The sequence below is a fragment of the Erinaceus europaeus genome, chromosome 13 (assembly GCF_950295315.1).
Source record: "Erinaceus europaeus chromosome 13, mEriEur2.1, whole genome shotgun sequence".
NCBI classification, from domain to species: domain Eukaryota; kingdom Metazoa; phylum Chordata; class Mammalia; order Eulipotyphla; family Erinaceidae; genus Erinaceus; species Erinaceus europaeus.
In genome coordinates, this window is record NC_080174.1 from 32107960 (window position 1) to 32127264 (window position 19305).

Consider the following 19305-nt stretch of genomic DNA (forward strand, 5'->3'; position numbering starts at 1 on the left):
GATGGATGTGTTGGGTTCCTTAGGCTATATCCCCAGGAGGGGAATTGCAGGATCATAGGGTAGGTCCATTTCTAGCCTTCTGAGAGTTCTCCAGACTGTTCTCCACAGAGGTTGGACCAATTGACATTCCCACCAGCAGTGCAGGAGGGTTCCTTTGACCCCACAGCCTCTCCAGCATTTGCTGCTGTTACCTTTTCTGATGTATGACATTCTCACAGGAGTGCAGTGGTATCTCATTGTTGTCTTGATTTGCATTTCTCTGACAGAGACTTGGAGCATTTTTTCATGTGTTTCTCGGCCTTTTGGATCTCTTCTGTGGTGACTATTCTGTCCATGTCCTCCCCCCATTTTTGGATGGGGTTATTTGTTGTCTTGTTGTTGAGTTTGGCAAGCTCTTTATATATGTTGGTTATTAAACTCTTGTCTGATGTATGGCATGTAAAGATCTTCTCCCATTCTGTGAGGGGTCTCTTGGTTTGGGCAGTGGTCTCTTTTGCTATGAAGATGCTTTTTAATTTGATGTAGTCCCATAGGTTTATACTTGCCTTAGTCTTCTTTGTAATTGGATTCGTTTCATTGAAGATGTCTTTAAAATTTATGCGGAAAAGAGTACTGCCAATATTTTCTTCTAAGTATCTGATAGTTTGTGTTCTAACATCCAAGTCCTTGATCCACTTGGAATTTACTTTTGTATTTGGTGAAATACAGTGGTTCAGTTTCATTCTTCTGCATGTTTCAAACCATTGTTTCCAACACCATTTGTTGAAAAGACTCTGTTTTCCCTATTTAATAGTCTGAGCCCCTTTGTCAAAGATTAGATGTCCATAGGTGTTTTTTTTTTTAATGAGAGCACACTGCTCAGGTCTGACTTATGGTGGCATAGGGGATTGAATCAACAGCCCTATGCCACCCTATGCCTGAGGGTCTTTACATAACCATCATGCTGTCTCTCACACCTTAAAAAAACAAAACAGAACATTATATAGAGACAGAAAGAAGGGGGAGCTAGAGATACCTGAAGTACTGTTTCACCACTTGCAAAACTTCCTCCCTCAGAGGTGGGGAACAGGGGTTTGAACCTAGGTCCTCATGCTCAACCTGGGTCCTTGTGGCTCCAGATGAAGTTTCTAAATGACCTCCTTGGTTTCAATTAATTTTGCTAGGGCTACTTATAGAACTCAACTATTGTACTGTTTTTCCTTTTCTTCCCTTTATATTTATTTATTTTTCCTCACCAGAGCACTGCTCAGCTCTGGCTAATGGTGGTTTAGGGGATTGAGTCTGGGACCTTGGAGCATTGGGCACAACAGTCTTTTGCCTAACCATTATGCTATCTCTTCTGGTTCAGCTATTAATAGATGAACTATTTATCATAAAAGATTATAACTCAGCAACAACCAGATGAAGGTGAATCACAGGACAGGAAAATGGGATGGGGTGCTGAGTGTCTGTACTTTGTCCCTATGTCCCTATATCCCCCTCCCTGCATTTTCACGTTTGCCAATATGGGACTCAGTATGACCTTTAGCATTATCTTTACTTAGGCATGGCTGATTAAATCATTGAACATTTTTTTTCTGGTTGTCACCGGGGTTCAGTGCCTATACAACCCACTGCTCTTGCAGCCTTCCCCCTCTTTTTTCACTTTTCCCTCTAGATAAATAAGGTAAGAGATAAATAAGTAGCACCACTCTACCACTTGTGACACTTTACCCCTGCAGACATTCCCACATGGTGCTCCAGGGTTTGAACCCTGGTAATAACATGGTAAACCACATACCATGGTAATATGTATGCTCTATTGGGTGAACCACCTGCCAGCCCCATTGGCTAAAATTTTTTTGACCAAAGTATTGCCCAGTTCTGGCTGTTGGTATTGCTGGCAGTCCAATCTTAAGCTTTTCACAAGCGAGTCCTGTATACTACAACTGCCCTGTCTCCCATACCCCTGAATCACTTACTGTAAGTGATTGAATTCCAGCCTCTCACCCCTTCCTGAAATCAGTGGGGTCAGGTCAGGGGTTCAGATCTAACATCACATGCTGGTCCTACTAGCAACCACCCCCCCTTCCTTGAGTGCTTTCCAAAATGTACCTTTCTAACAAAGATATCTCTAAGAAATATCCAGGATCTGGGGAGATCTGTGCCACCACCTTTTTATTAGGTAGAGAGGGAAGTGGGGGAGAGAGGTCTTTGTACACTGTAAAATGTGCATTCTACCTGGTGCACCTGACCTCACCCTCCCATACTTTTTTTTTTTTTAAATCTCAGAGCTGGGGATTCTCACCTGTCTGTCTGAGTCCACAGGCAGAGCCACTACTCCAGCCTGGCAGTGTATCTCACCTGTCTGATTTCATTGTGCTCTACCTCCTTTCCCTTCCTCTGCCTCCCTCCCTTTCTGAGACAGAGATTAAAAGCTTTCAGTGCAATAGGGGCTCACCTCGAACCTGAGCCAGTTTCTGACCTGACCCCCTAGTCCATTTTTCTTTCACTCAGAGATACAGAGAGGGCCACAACATTCCCCCCACACATACACACACACTTGAGAAGCCAAAGCTTTGTCCATTGTGCTACCTCCCAGGCTGCAAAGGAAAACTATTGACTCACAGTTTGTTTTATCTTTCAGGTGTGGACATCCCAAGATCGCCAGTGTATCCTAAGTACCCTAGCACAGCTACTTCTGGATAAGGACTGTACTGTGTTGGTTGGCCGCCAGCTGCGCCCTCTCCTTTTGGATTTGCTAGAAAGGAATGCTGAAGCCATTAAAGCTGGAGGTCAAATCAACCATGATCTACATGAACGCCTCTGTGTGTCAATGAGCAAACTCATTGGTCACCATCCTGATGTCCTTCCGTCAGTAACCTTTTCTTTTCCTTTTTTAAGATTTTATTTAATTTTAAAAACATTTTACTTATTTATTAGTGAGAAAGCTAGGAGGAGAGAAAGAACCAGACATCACTTTGGTACATGTGCTGCTGGGGGTTGAGCTTGGGACCTCATGCTCGGGAGTCTAACACCTTACCCACTGTGTCATCCTAGACCACAGATTTTATTTACTTATAAATGCAAAAAGGAGAGGAAGAGAAAGGACTAGAGCATCATTCCAGAACTGGGAATACTGTGCATCTGACTGGAGACCTTATCCTTTCAAGTTTATTGCTCTACTAGAGTATGCACATTAGTTATCTACTGTTTAAGTTGTAGGCTGTCTTCAGGCCTATTTTTTCAGAACTTCCTTGAATGCAGTGGGGGCCAGGTTCATACTTGGGTCTCATACATAGCAAAGCAGTACACTGAGTGAGTTTTTTTTTTTTTTTTTTTTTGCCAACCCTTACTTATTAATGAGAGAAAGAGGGAGAGAGAAAGAGACAGGGTTATATCAAAGCAAAGAACTTTGGAGAAGGAAGGGAAGGGAGGAGGTGCAACAGGCATTGGGATCCTGGTGCATGATGGTGGGAGGGGTCTGAGTTGGGGGTGAGGAGATTTTTCAGACAGTTGTCATGGGGAGATGACAGATTGTACCTGTATGTTAACAACTGTACTGTAAATTACCCCCGCCCCCACACCATGAAATAATGGGGGAGGGGTACTAGAGAAAATCCGAGCATCCCTCTGGCAGCACTATGCAGAAGTTGAACTAAGGAGTTCATGTTTTTTTAAATTTTATTTTCCCTTTTGTTGCCCTTGCTTTTTTTTTTTTCATTGTTGTAGTTGTTATTGTTGTTGTCATTGTTAGATTGGAGAGAGGAGGGGAAGACAGAAAGGGGAGAGAAAGACAGACACCTGCAGACCTGCTTCACCGCTTGTGAAGCGACTCCCTTGTAGGTGGGGAGCCGGGGACTCGAACCGGGATCCAGTTGCCAGTCCTAGCGCTTCAAGCCACGTGTGCTTAACCCACTGCACTACCACCTGACTTTCTTAATCCAGCAGTCTAGCCACTGTGCTGCTTCCTGGACTGTAAGATTTACTAATTAATATAATGAAAGAGAGATAAAGAGAAAGGGGAGGGGTAGAGAAAGCCAGACCACTGCCCTCTGGCACATGCAATACATGGGATAAAATTTAGGATCCCATGCTTTTTAAAAAAAATTATTTTATTAAAAATTTTTAATATTTATTTTCCCTTTTGTTGCCCTTGTTGTTTTATTGTTATAGTTATTATTGTTGTTGTTATTGATGTCGTCATTGTTGGATATGACAGAGAGAAATGGAGAAAGGAGGGGAAGACAAAGGGGGAGAGAAAGACAGACACCTGCAGATCTGCTTCACCGCTTGTGAAGTGACTCCCCTGTAGGTGGGGAGCCAGGAGCTTGAACCGGGATCCTTATGCCGGTTCTTGCGCTTTGTGCAATATTTATTTATTTATTCCCTTTTGTTGCCCTTGTTCTATTGTAGTTATTGTTGTTGTTGTTATTGATGTCATTGTTGGATAGGACAGAGAGAGAGGAGGGGAAACGGGGAGAGAAAGTCGCTTGTGAAGCGACTCCTTCCAGGTGATGAGCTGAGGACTCCAACTGGGATCCTTACCTGGTCCTTGTGCTTTGTGTGCAATGTGTGCTTAACTCACTGTGCTACCGCCCCACTCCCGAAACTTCTATTTCTTAAAAGGCATGAGGGTTATAAGAGGGTACTGGGGGGGGGAGGCACTGGAGATCATCAGGACATTTGTTATCTTGGGTGGTGCTATTTTTCTGTACATTCCCTCTTGAAACATTGGTTTTTCACAGCTTGTGAACTTAAGTGACTAGCAGGAATAGAAGGAGGGTGCATGGTCTGGCTGAGTATCTGTTCTCTCCTGCAAAATCATTGTAACAGATTTATTGCTTCTGCTAGCAGCTTTGCAAAAAAGGAGTATAGTAGAATGGATTTCTTTTGTGTAAGACAGTTTATCTGTGTCTCCCTTTAGGGCCATAATTTCATTGTTAAGAACAAGATTCATTAGGAGAAGGATGTACACACATATCTTTAAAAGCCAGCTTTTTGACTATTTTAGCTATATATGTAGAAGTAGGATTGTTGGATCATATAGTAGTTTATTGTTTTATCTGAACAGTGCTCATTAGAGAAAAAATAAAGCTCAGATTTAGTTATTAAAACTAATTAAATGTAATACAAGTTAAATAGAACGAATTTAGCTATTAGTAAGAATAAAAAAAGAAAAAATAAAGAAGGAAAGAAAGAAATTAAGAAAAAGAAGAAAAGAGAAAAAAAAGAACAGTGCTCACCTCTTATGTGCAAATCCAATGTATAGACATGTTTGAAACTTTGTTTTATTTTTTAATATTATTTATTTATTTTATTTTTATTATTGGATAGAGACAGAAATTGAGAGGGGAGGGGGAGATAGACAGGCACCTGCAGCCCTGCTTCACCACTTCTGAACCTTTCCACCTGCAGGTGGGGACAAGGGGCTTGAACCTGGGTTCTTGCACACTATAATATGTGTGCTTAACCAGGTGTGCCACTGCCTGGCCCCCCCCTTTTAATATATATATATTTATATTTATTTATTTCCTTTTGTTGTCCTTGTTTTATTGTTGTAGTTATTGTTGTCATCATTGATAGATAGGACAGAGAGAAATGGAAAGAGGAGGGGAAAACGGGGAGAGAAAAGTAGACACCTGCAGACCTGCTTCACCGCTTGTAAATCGATTCCCCTGCAGGTGGGGAGCTGGGGGCTCGAACCGGGATCCTTAGGCTGTTTGTTAATTATTAAAGCTGTTTGTTAATTATTAAAGCTGTTTGTTTTACTTGTTTGCTTTTTATCAGAGCACTGGTCAATTCTGACTTGTGGTGGCAGTGATTGAACCCAGGACTTTGTTTCCATAACCATTATTCTAGCTCCCTGGCCCTTCCCTGAATATATCTGAAAAATTTTAAAGGAACCACCATACTGTTTTTCACAGAGGTTGCACTATTTTGCAATCCTTCCAACAGTGTACATGGCTTCAAATTACCCTGCAGTAATTATTTTCTGCATTTATCTTTTTCTTCTACTTTTTTTTTTTTTTTAATATTCCCTTTTGTTGCCCTTGTTGTTTGATTATTGTAGTTATTATTGTTGTCGTCGTTGTTGAATAGGACAGAGAAATGGAGAGAGGAGGGGAAGACATAGACCGGGAGAGAAAGACACCTGTAGTCCTGCTTCACCACCTGTGAAGCGACTGCCCTGCAGGTGGGGAGCCGGGAGCTCAAACCGGATCCTTCCGCTGGTCCTTGTGCTTTGCGCCATGTGCTCTTTTTTTTTTTTAAATATTTATTTATGTATTCCCTTTTGTTGCCCTTGTTGTTTTACTGTTGTAGTTATTATTATTGTTGTCATTGTTGTTTTATAGGACAGAGAAATGAAGAGAGAAGGGGAAGACAGGGAAAGAGAAAGATAGACACCTGCAGACCTGCTTCACCACCTGTGAAGTGATTCCCCTACAGGTGGGGAGCCGGAGGCTCGAAGCGGGATCCTTACGCTGGTCCTTTCACTTTGCACCACCTGCACTTAACCTGCTGTGCTACCGCCAGACTCCCTCACGCCATGTGCTCTTAATCCACTGCGCTACCGCCTTCTACTTTTTAAGAACTAGCATTTCACCTCTCATAAGCCAATTTTTTCATTCAGATAGTGAGGGAGAGATAACCATAGGACTGGAGTATCTCCTGATATTGTGGTATTCAGATGTGATACCACGGCTTGATTCTGGACTGCATACATGGCAAGGCAGCACCCTCCCTTGTGAGCTATTTTGTCACCCATAGGATAAAAGAAAACCTTTTCTTCGTCCCAAAGGTTTGCCCTGCGCTATTTCAAGGACACTTCACCAGTCTTTCAAAGGCTGTTTCTCGAGAGTTCAGATGCTAATCCAGTCAGATATGGGCGTAGACGGATGAAGCTACGTGACCTCATGGAAGCCGCTTATAAGTTTCTGCAGCAGGAGCAGTCTGTGTTCCGGGACCTCTGGGACTGGAGTGTGTGTGTCCCTCTCCTCAGGAGCCATGACACCTTGGTTCGTTGGTGAGTAGTTGCTTGACTTCTCTGTTGCTTCTCTATGAAGATGGTTCTTTACATGCAGGGGGCTGGGACGGGGGCGGGGAAGGGAACCTTTTAAAATGTACTTTTTCCTCTAGTGTCTTGAGAGTCTCTTTCCAGTTAATTTCCAGTCTTGAGATTCTCTTTCCAGTTAATCTTGTGTCACTTCAGAGGAAAATGAGATGGGGATACAGGGTAGATATAGTTATGGTTATGCAAAGAGACTCATGCTCGAGGCTCCAAAGTCCCAGGTTTAGTCCCCCACAACACCATAAGCCAGAGCTGCATAGTGCTCTGGTAAAAAAAGAAAGAACGAAAGAAAAGAAGAAAGAAAATGAGATGGTACAACTGAAATTCCATGTATTTGATGTTCTATTAATTGTATTATTCATAATTATTTGACTTTTTAATGAAATATACATGCATATGCATGCTTGCATATACACATGCATATGTACACTCATGCACACACACACATATGTGTTCACACGCACACCAGACCTCTGACCTCTGGATTATTGTGGGTCTGGGGATTGAACCTGGGTCATCAGAGCTTACTCATGAAAGTCTTTTTGTATAATTAACTATATGCTATGCACTCTACTGCCCCCCTCCTTTTTAAGATATTATTTATTTGTTAATAAAAGGAAAAGAGAGAGAAAGAGAACCAGACACCATTGTGGTGAACTAAACATTTATGTGCTGCCAAGATGGGGACTCAGTCTTGAGAATCCAATTCTATTGTGCTACCTCCTATGGCTTTTTTCCTTTCCTTTTTATAAACCAGAGCACTGATTTTATGGCGGTGCATGAGATTGAACCTGGGACTTCAGAGCCTGAGATATGAGAGTTTCCTGAAAAGTCATTATGCTATTTATTCCTGCCCCCTATGTTTTTTAGATAAAGGTAAGAGGGAGAGGAAAGTCAACACAGCACCTCTCCATTGGGTGAGAGAGAAACACCACAGCATCTTTCAACTGCTTGTGAGGCTTCCCTTATAAAGGTGCTCCTATGTGGTTGACTGGTGCTCAGACCCAGGTCTCCTGGGTCAATTGTTTCTTAGACCTTTTATTTTCTGGCCTTAAAAAATGCTATTGTTTTTATATACTTCCTTTTTTCTAGTATTCAGTTGGCTGATAGCAGATGTTCTTTATCTTATAAAATCCACTCATTTAGCTGAGTTTATGCTTTGTCTTTCTCCAGGTACACAGCCAATTGTCTAGCTTTAGTTACCTGTATGAATGAAGAACACAAGTTATCATTCCTTAAGAAGATTTTTAGTAGTGAGGAACTGATCCATTTCAGGTTGAGGTAAGCAGGAACTTTGTCTTGGCCATCTTGATGTGGTTTTGCTGTACAGTGCAATAACTGATGACATCTTCATTCCTCAGGTTACTTGAAGAGGCTCAGCTTCAGGACTTGGAAAAAGCCTTGGTTTTGGCTAATTCAGAAGCTTCCCTTTGGCATAAGGATAAGGAGCTGCCCTGTGTACAGGGTCACCTTGTTTCAGCTGACCTCTCCTCTAGGGTGACTGCTGTCTGTGGTGTGGTGCTGCCGGGGCAGCCATCAGCCCCCGGAGAGCAGGTATGTTGGCCTCAGCAGGGTTTAACCCACTTAACCCGCTGCGCTACCACCTGACTCCCAGCATGGGACATATTTAGATACACAAAATAAGCAATAATCACCAGGGGTTAAGAGTATGCTAGGTCCATAGTCTTGAATATAGTTATCAAAAGTTTAGTCCCATAAGATAAACAATTATCAGCTGAGGTAAAGGTTGCTGATGGCTATACAGGGGTCTAAAAGTTTACCGGCTAGCTGAGTCACAAATGTTCAGTTCCCAGGAGAAGTAGTCATTGATACCTGGAGCACCTCCGTTGAGATGCTTCTGACTGGAAGCAGCAGCCAAAGAGAGCGGTCTTCTCCAAGTCCGTGCTTTTTATACATTCCCTTGTGTCCCAGCCTCAGGCTGATGTCATTCGTATGCTAATCAATGGCACCACCTCCCAGACCACAAATTTTTTTTTTTCACATTTTGTTTATTTATTAATAAGAATGATAAGAGGAGAGAAAGAACCAGACATCACACTGGTACATGTGCTGCTGGGAGTTGAACTCAGGACCTCATGCTTGAGACTTCAGTGCTTTATCCATTGTGCCACTTCCCGGATCACCAGACCACAGATTTTCTATTAACGAGGGAGGTGGAGAAGAAAGAAAACCAAAGCAACACTCTGGCTTATAGGATACTACAGTATAAGCTTGAGACCTCATACTTCTGAGTTCAGTGCACTCACAGTGCTACCTTCAGGCACTTTTTACAAACTATTATAATTATGTTGCCACAGGGATAGACTTGGTGCCTGTATGTCCACTCCACCACTCCTTTTTCTATGATAGAGGATGAGAGATAGAGAAGAGATAGGAGAGACACCTACAGCACTACTTCATTGCTTGTGATGCTTGCTTCCTGTAGTTGGGGGGGGGGGTGAAAGGGATTGACTTTGATCTTTGTACAGGGTAATATGTCTGCTTTATGAAGTGCACCAACACTCATGTCATCATTGCTGGTTAGGACACAGAGAAATGGAGAGAGGAGGGGAAGACAGGGGGAGAGAAAGATAGATACTTGTAGACCTGCTTCACCGCCTATGAAGGGAATCCTCTGTAGGTGGAGAGCCAAGGGCTCCGACCAGGATCCTCACGCTGGTCCTCGCGCAAGGACCCACGTTCGAGTCCCCGGTTCCCACCTGCAGGGGGAAAGCTTTGCAAGTGGTGAAGTAGTGCAGGTGTCTCTGTGCCTTTCTTCCTCTCTATTCCTCTCCCCCTTCCCTCTCGATTTCTGGCTGTCTCTATCCAATAAATAAATAAAGGTAATAAAAAATATTTTAAAAGTTTTAAAAATACAGTAGTTTGTACATGTATAACATTGCTCAGTTTTTCACATAACAAAGCTACCCCCACTAGGTCTTCTGTCATCCTTTTCCAGGACCTGTACTCTCCCATCATCCACCCCAGAGTCTTTTACTTTGGTACAATAGACCAGAATTTTTAAAAAAATATTTATTACATTTTTGATAAGATAGAAATTGAGAGGGAAGGGGGAGATATAGACAGGGAGAGGGAGACCGGCAACACTGTTTCACTGCTTGTGAGCACCCCCCAAGGGGATTTAATCTGACTCCTTGTCCATGGTGCATGGTTAGGCATGTGCTTAACTGGATTTACCACCACCCAGTGGTGAGAAATTAATATTTTTTATTTTACTTTTTAAATATTTATTTATTCCCTTTTGTTGCCATTTTTTATTGTTGTAGTTATTGTTGTTATTGATGTCGTTGTTGGATAGGACAGACAGAAATGGAGAGAGGAGGGGAAAACAAGGGAGAGAGAATGATAGACACCTGCAGACCTGCTTCATCACTTGTGAAGCAACCCCCCTGAAGGTGGGAAGCCAGGGGCTCGAACCAGGATCCTTAAGCCGGTCCTTTGGCTTTGTGCAACCTGCGCTTAACCCACTGTGCTACCTACCGCCTGACTCCCGAAATTAATATTTCTTAAAATTTCAATGATCACTCCAATTTTCCAAAGATCTTTTACGTATGTTATAGTTCGTAGGTTGGGTAAGGGAAGAAGGAATAGTAAAGTGTCAGAGCTTCACTTTGGACATCATACTTAAGAGTTATTATAGTCCTAGTCTCATTTTATTGATAGTCTGTAATGGTCAGTGGAAGCATTGTTATTGAAATAAACATGTGCCCTTTGGAAGAGTGTCTTTAACTTAACTTATTTCTTACTTGCTTCCTTAGGCTAGTAATAGGTATTCTTCACGTGAACAGGAACTGGCCTTTCAATCTTATGTTTTGGTTGAGTCAGTCTGCAAAAATCTTCAGACACTGGCTATGGCAGTGGCTTCTCAGAATGCAGTGTTATTGGAAGGACCTATAGGATGTGGCAAAACTTCCTTAGTTGAACATCTGGCTGCAATGACAGGTAGAAGAAAGCCCCCTCATCTTCTCAAAGTCCAACTTGGAGATCAGACTGACAGTAAGGTAACTATGAAATGGCAAATTTTGGAGGGTTAGTGTGCTTATCTGTACTTGAATTATACTTATTTTGCTGAGGAAAGATAAGAATATTTACTGGTCTTTTAACCATTGGAGTCAAGCAGTAAAATCCTCAAGTGCCTGCTTACGAACCTATGGAAACTTAATAGGATCAATCAAAAGATAGAGTATTGACTCAAGTATGTGATTTCTGAAGGTAAACTTTATTCTTTCCTGCAGATGCTTCTGGGGATGTATCGCTGTACAGATGTGCCAGGAGAGTTTGTGTGGCAGCCTGGCACCCTGACTCAGGCAGCCACAAAGGGCCACTGGATCCTTCTGGAGGACATTGACTATGCTCCCTTAGATGTGGTATGTCATCTCAGTATTCACTGTCTTCTAACTACTTTCCTTTTTTTTAAATTTTATTTTTTATTATCTTTACTTATTGGGTAGAAACAGCCATTCTGGGGTATGATTTAAACAACATTCAATATTTTGATTAAACATGACATATGTTCGCAAATTCCCTCATGGTTACCTCCATAATCTGATTTGAGGTCCCATATTATTATTATTTGTCCCTCCTCTTGTTTTATAAAAGAAAAAGAATCCATAAATTTCTGTGTGTATTCTTTTCCTGTATGAGTGAGACCTGTTTCGTAGCCTGAGAATAGGCCTAGAGGAAAATATACATGCATGTGTACACACACACACACACACATACACACATACACACACACACACTCACACTCATTATTACTTAGAGACAGAAATTGAGAGTGAAGGGGGAGATAGAGAGACAAAGCACTGTTTTGCCACTTATGAAGCAGGTGGGACGCGGGGGGTCTAAGCCTGGATACTTGCACATTGTAACATTTGCTCAACCAGGGATGCCGTCTGGCCATTTAATGAGAAACATCTCACCCATGTTCAGATTCTTGTGAACCCATAGAGCTGTGGACCAAGGGTAGATGAAAGAAAATGCAATAGGAACTTGTTTATTTGCTGGAATATATTAAAAATTTTATTTTATTTTTTAAAATATTTATTCTCTTTTGTTGCCCTTGTTTCATTGTTGTAGTTGTTGTTGTTATTGATGTCATCATTGTTGGATAGGACAGAGAGAAATGGAGAGAGGAGGGGAAGACAGAGAGGGGGGAGAGAAAGATAGACACCTGCAGACCTGCTTCACCACCTGTGAATTGACTCCCTTGCAGGTGGGGAGCCGGGGGCTCGAACCAGGATCCTTATGCTGGTCCTTGCACTTTGCGCCACATGCGCTTAATCCGCTGCACTACTGCCCAAGTCCCAAAAATTTATTTTTAAGTACATGCTTGTGTGTCTTCCTTCCTTCCTTCCTTCCTTCCTTCCTTCCTTCCTTCCTTCCTTCCTTTCTTTCTTTCTTTCTTTCTTTCTCCCGTTCTCCCTTTCTCCCTTCCTCCCTTTCTCCCTTCCTCTTTCTTTCTTTCTTTCTTTCTTTCTTTCTTTCTTTCTTTCTTTCTTTCTTTCTTTCTTTCTTTCCTTTTGTTGTCCTTGTTTTATTGTTGTAGTTATTATTGTTGTTATTGATGTCCTAGTTGTTGGGTAGGACAGAAAGAAATGGAGAGAGGAGGGGAAGACAGAGAGGGAGAGAAAGATAGACACCTGCAGACCTGCTTCACTGCCTGTGAAGTGACTCCCCTGCAGGCGGGGAGCCGGGGGCTCGAACCAGGATCCTTATGCTGGTCCTTGTGCTTTGTGCCATGTGCGCTTAACCCGCTACGCTACCATCCGACTCCCAAGTAAATGCTTTTCTAAAAATACTTTACTTTTATTTTATTGGATAAAGACATAAATCTAGAGGGGAAGGGGAAAAAGAGACACCTGCAGTACTGCTTCACTGCTTGTGAAGTTTTTCCCTATAGGTGGAGACTGGGAGATTGAACCCTTGTCCTTGCACATGGTAATGTGTGTTTAGTCAGGACCACCACCCAGTCCCAATTTATTTATTTATTTATAAATGAGAGAGAGCACTAGAACATTGCTCTGGTACATGCAGTGACCAGGTTGAATTTGTGACTTCATGTCTGAGAGTCTAATGCCTTTTGCTCTGTGCCACTTGCCAGATTATTTTTTCCCCTGGATGGTTCTGCAAGTTTCTGTGATTCTTTATACCTGCATGTTTGCACTGCTCTTGGCGTACTCTTTTTTTTTTCTTTCTCTCTCTCCCAGGAGAGGGTGAAAGAGGTGAATGAGCCACCACAGTTGTGCCATACTGCTTATGGAGCTTCTGTATTATTTTAATTTTTTTTTAATTTTTTGCCTCCAGGGTTATTGCTGGGGCTCGGTGCCTGCACCATGAATCCACTGCTCCTGGAGGCCATTTTTCCCCTTTTGTTATCCTTGTTATTGTAGCCTTGTTATGGTTATTATTGTTGTTGATGTCACTCGTTGTTGGTTAGAACAGAGAGAAATGGAGAGAGAAGGGGAAGACGAGGGGAGAGAAAGACAGACACCTGCAGACCTGCTTCACCGCCTGTGAAGCGACTCCCCTACAGGTGGGGAGCCAGGGGCTCGAACAGGGATCCTTCCGTTGGCCATTTCGCTTTGCACCACATGCGCTTAGCCTGCTGCACTACCGCCCAACCCCCTCTGTATTTGTTTTTTTTTTCAGAGCAGTGTTCAGATCTGGTTTATGGTGGTTCAGGGGATTGAGCCTGGGACCTCAAAGTCTCAGGAATGAGAGACTTTGAGATAGCCATTATGCTGTCTCCCCTGCTCTGAAGTTTCTGTTTTGCATCATGCTCCTATGTTGTAGCTGGGCCCCAAAATCCAGGTCCTTCTGCATGGTAAAGTATACATTCTGTTAGGAGAGCTGTCCTTGCCTCCCACCTCCATGTCTCTTTTCCTAATCCCATATTCATTTGATTTTCATATTGTCTTGTCTCTTTATTCTCTTTCCTATTCCAGTGCTTCAGCACAGAACTTATCATTCTGTTTTTCTTTTCTATCATGGAATCTATCAGTTTTTCTGTTATTTTTTGTAACAAAGTCTTTTCCCCTCTCTCTGGGAAAAGTTTATTAATATGAAAGGGAAGGAGGGTGGTCTGGGAGGTGGTGCAATGTATAAAACATTGGACTCTGGGGAGTCAGGTGGTAGCGCAGGTGGCGCAAAGCACAAGGACCGGCGTAAGGATCCCGGTTCGAGCCTCCAGCTCCCCACCTGCAGGGGAGTCGCTTCACAGGCAGTGAAGTAGGTCTGCAGGTGTCTTTCTCCTTCCTTCTCTGTCTTCCCCTCCTCCATCTCTCTCTGTCCTATCTAACAATGGCGGCATCAATAACAATAATAACTACAACAATAAAACAAGGACAACAAAGGGGAAATAAATAAATAAATAAATAAAAATTGAAATCAAAACCAAAAAACATTGGACTCTGAAGCGTGAGATTCTGAGTTCAATCTCCATCAGCACATATACCAGAGCCATGTCTGGTTCTTTCTGTACTATCTTTCTTATTAATAGGACAGAGAGAAACTGAGAGGAAGGGAAGATAGGGAGGAGGGAAAGTGAGGCCCCTGTATGTGGAGAGCTGAGGGCTTGAACCAGAATCTTTAAGCTGGTCCTTGTGCTTTGTGCCATGTGCGCTTAACCCGCTGTGCTGCCACTCGTTCTGCTTTTCTTTTAAGATTTAGTGACTTACTATCTCTGGCATGGCTGCTGTGTCCTACTTCTAGTCAACTCTGTTGTGATTCACAGATACCCTCTATCAACACATATCATTATGCATACCTCAGGATTCAGTCTGAGCATATTGCTCAATTTGCATGACTTTAAAGGCCTGCCTCAGTCGTGTCTGTATTATCTCCTGCACCCCTGCCCCTTTAACTAGAGCATTGTCCAGCTCTGGCTTATAATGGTGCTGGCGGTTGAATTTGAGACTTCGGAACCTCGGGCATAAAAGTTTTTTCATAACCATTATGCTGTCTCCCCAGACCTCCTGTCTGTCTGTCTGTCTGTCTGTCTGTCTATCTATATTGTTTTTTAACCACAGCACTCCCCAGCTCTGGCTTATTGCGGTGTGGGGTATTGAACCTGGGACTTGAGAGCCTCAGGCATGAAAGTCGCTTTGCATAACCATTATGCTATACCTCCACCCCTGTCTATATTTTTAATATTTTGCATGGTTCTGGTCCAGAGTTAAGCACATAGTGAAGATCAAAGCAGTAGATTATTTTCCTGAGCCATAGATGAGTCAGACTTTCACACCTGCTTCTCTCCTCACTCCCTCACGGCCCCCACCTCCATGGCTCTGCTTTGCTTAGACTTATAGTGGGCCTAGGGATTGAACCTGAGATTGCAAAGCCTCAGCCATAACGGATCTTTTTGCATAACCATTATTTTATCTCCCCCAAATTCCCATCTGTTTTTTTAAATTTTTTTTCATTATTTATTTTCACTTTTGTTGTCCTTATTTTGTTGTTGTTGTGGTTATTGTTGTTGGATAGGACAAAGAAATGGAGAGGAGGGAAGATAGAGAGGGAGAGAGAAAGATAGACAACTGCAGACCTGCTTTACTGCCTGTGAAGGGGACTCCCCTGTAGGTGGGGAGCCGGGGGCTTGAACCAGGATCCTTACGCCAGTCTTTGCACTTTGTGCCACCTACACTTAACCTGTTGCGCTACTGCCCGACTCCCTTTTTTTTTTAATGACAGAAAGATAAAGAGAGCAACTTGCTCAGCTCTGGCTTATGGTGGTGCTGGGGATTGAACCTGGGATTTTGGAACCTCAGACATAACCATTATGCTGTCTCTCCAGCCCCCACCTGCTTTTTTTTCTTTTGGTCTCTAGGGTTATTGCAGGGACTCAGTGCTGCTCCTGGAGCCATTTTCCCCATTTTTGTTGCCATTGTAGTTATTGTCATTGTTGTTAAAGCTGTTATTGTTGTTGTTGAATAAGACAGAGAAATCGAGAGAGGAAGGGAAGACAGGAGTGGGGGGTGGAAAAAAATAGACGCCTGCAGACCTGCTTCACTGCTTCTGAAGTGACCCCCTTGCAAGTCGACAGCTGGGGGCTTGAACTGGGATCCTTAAGCCGGTCCTTGGGCTTCACGCCATGTGTGCTTAACCTACTGTGCTGCCTCCTGGCCTCCTGCTTTTTTTTTTTTTTTTTTTTCATAGTTTACATAGTGAGAACTTGTGTTTCCTCTAAGAATGTTTTGTTCATCGTTTGAGGAAAGAATTTTAGTGGAAGCTGAGTGTGCAGCCTGGACCTTGTGCATGGGTGTTTTTATTGATCCCAGGCTGATTGTTCCATTTGGATAGTGAGAAATGGAGGGGAGATGCAGTTAATACCATAACACGGGAGCTTCCCTGGGTGCTGTAGTATAGCTCTCATTTAGTGTGGGGCTAAGACCTGGGCTTTGCATTATAAGGCATATCCCCTACCTGAGAGTTCTCTGATCCCATATATGAAGTTTTTTGTTATTTTGCCTTGATAACTATCAGTTGTGTTTTATTATTTAGGTTTCTGTTCTGATTCCTCTTTTGGAGAATGGAGAGCTCTTAATTCCTGGTCGAGGTGACAGCCTGAAAGTATCTCCTGGATTTCAATTCTTTGCAACCAGACGGTATGTTTGTGCAATAGCCTTTCTTTCTTCTTCATTTTTTTTTTTTTTAATGCTTCCAGGGTTATTGCTGGGGCTCAGTGCCTGCACTATGAATCCAGTGCTCCTGGAGGGGATTTCTTCACATTTTTGTTGCCTTTGTCGCCTTTGTTGTTGTTAATGTTATTGCTGTTGTTGGACAGGACAGAGAGAAATTAGGAGAGGAGGGGAAGACAGTGCACTTAACCCGCTGCACTACTGCTCAATTCCCTGTTTATGTGTTTTAAAATTAATTAGATAGCATAATGGTTATGTAAAGAGACTCTCATGCCTAAAGCCCCCAAATTCCATCCCCTGCACTACCATAAACCTGAGCTGAGTAGTGCTGTGGTACCTAGTCTGTCTGAATATGACTATAATAATATTTGCTTTATAACTTGGTGTTAATTGTAAAGATTAAGTGAAATGTTTTGCCTTAAACATGTCATATAATACTAACTGATGACAAGCCATAACAATAGCCAATAGATTCAGTTGTGTATATATCATGAATTAAAAATAAAATTATTAATTTATTTTTAGGTAGGAACAGAGAGACAGAAAGGCAGAGAGTGAAAGAGACCACAGCACCAGAGCTGCCTTCATTGTGGTGTGGGCTGGATTTGAACTTGGATCAAGCATATGGCAAAACAGCACACTATCCAAGTGAGCTATTTTGACAGCCCCAATATTTCAGATTTGGATATTGCCCCCCTTTCTCTTTCTCTCTTTTAAATAATTTATCTATTATTATTTTAAAATATTTATCAATGAGAAAGGAGGAGAGAAAGAATTCAACTCAGGACCTCATGTTTGAGAGTCTAATGCCTTATCCATTGTGCCACCTCCTGGGCCACTTATTTACTATGAGAAGGATAGGAGAGAAAATAACCAGACATTACACTGGTACATGTGTTCTTGGGGATTGAATTCAGGGCCTCATGCTTGAAAGTCTAATGCTTTATTCACTGAATCACCTCCTAGAAAACCCTATATTTTTTACATAACATATATATGCACACCTTGGATCCAGAATTTATGTTCCTGATGGTCAGAAAACTGCTGGCTAACTGATTTGAAGGAAACCTGATTTGAAGCTATACCTGGACACTCACCCTATCCTCCAGAGTATTACCAGATTTGCTTGTCTAAAATACTGAAAACCCATAACTAGCTGAATATAAGCATCAACAAATGAATTGAACTAGAACAAACCTAGCATATATTCCTGTCCATATTTTATAATAACATACTCAGATTTATTTCCTGCTTCCAGTCTGTATTTGTATTATCAGAACTTTACAAGTACCCCCAAATGAAATTAATGCCATATTTAGTGATTATACCACTGTTTATTTATTTTGTCTCCAGGTTTTTTTTTTTTTCCCTCCAGGGTTATTGCTGGGCTCGGTGCCTGCACCATGAATCCACCGTTCCTGGAGGCCATTTTTTCCCCCTTTTTGTTGCCCTTGTTGTTGTAGCCTCGTTGTGGTTATTATTATTGCCATTGTTGATGTTTTTCGTTGTTGGATAGGACAGAGAGAAATGGAGAGAGGAGGGGAAGATAGAGAAGGGGAGAGAAAGACAGACACCTGCAGACCTGCTTCACCGCCTGTGAAGCGACTCCCCTGCAGGTGGGGAGCCCGGGCTCAAACCGGGATCCTTAAGCCGGTCCCTGCGCTTTGTGCCACATGCGCTTAACCCACTGCGCCACCGCCCGACCCCAACCTCCAGGGTTATTGCTGGGCTCAGTGCCTGCACCATGAATCCATTGCTCCTGGAGGCCATTTTCCCCCCCTTTTGTTGCCCTTGTTGTTGTAGCCTTGTTGTGGTTATTATTGTTATTGTTGATATCGTTCATTGTTGAATAGGACAGAGAGAAATGGACAGGAGGGGAAGACAGAGAGGGGGAGAGAAAGACACCTACAGACCTGCTTCACCGCCTGTGAAGCGACTCCCCTGAAGGTGGGGAGCCGGGGGTTGAACTGGGATCCTTCCGCGGGGCTTTGTGCCACGTGTGCTTAACCCGCTTTGCTACCGCCAACTTCCTATGCCACTGTTTAGTATATCTCAGTGAACATTCACTTCCAGATGAAATTTGGAACCATTCTCTAGGAGTATCTTCCTGGGCTCTGCTAATATTTATTAAATATTTTTTTTATTAATTAATGAGTGCAAAAGAGAGAACATCATCTGCCGGGCATGGAACTTGAGAACTCATGCTTGAGAGTCTAACACGTTATCCATCACCCCATCTCTTTGGGCTTCAGGTTCTGTTAATTTTGTTGCCCTGATATTCTTAGCGTAGACTTCTTTCCTACTAGGTACATTTCTCAGGAAGTCTGGGTATAGAAAATTGTCAGACTTGAACTCAGTTCTTGGTTCTTTCACTTATCACAGCTGAATGAGCAAGGAACATTATTCTCCTTGGGGAGAAGAATAGAATGACATTGACTGTTAAGGCCAGTTGTTATGAAGGATCACATTAGATGGCTTAGGTATAAGCATGTGGCTTTCCAGAGAAATGTACTTGTGTTTTTTTTAATTAAAAAATTTGTTTTTTATTTATTGGATAAAGACAGCCAGAAATAGAGAAGAAAAGGGGAAGATAGG

At 42.5% G+C, this 19305-nt stretch overlaps 2 protein-coding genes across 2 annotated transcripts in view; one reads left to right on the top strand and one right to left on the bottom strand.

Annotated features, from left to right (window-relative positions):
• The window catches only part of CASP8AP2 (caspase 8 associated protein 2), a 142780-nt gene that overhangs the window by 109399 nt on the left and 14076 nt on the right, over positions 1 to 19305 (bottom strand). The window lies entirely within an intron of this gene.
• Positions 1 to 19305, top strand: part of MDN1 (midasin AAA ATPase 1) — a 151166-nt gene that overhangs the window by 5240 nt on the left and 126621 nt on the right. The window contains exons 2-8 of the mRNA XM_060205395.1: positions 2627 to 2853; positions 6782 to 7006; positions 8225 to 8332; positions 8413 to 8605; positions 10831 to 11073; positions 11308 to 11439; positions 16574 to 16677. Of these exons, the coding sequence (XP_060061378.1) occupies positions 2627 to 2853; positions 6782 to 7006; positions 8225 to 8332; positions 8413 to 8605; positions 10831 to 11073; positions 11308 to 11439; positions 16574 to 16677 (1232 nt within the window). The remainder of the gene's footprint in view (positions 1 to 2626; positions 2854 to 6781; positions 7007 to 8224; positions 8333 to 8412; positions 8606 to 10830; positions 11074 to 11307; positions 11440 to 16573; positions 16678 to 19305) is intronic.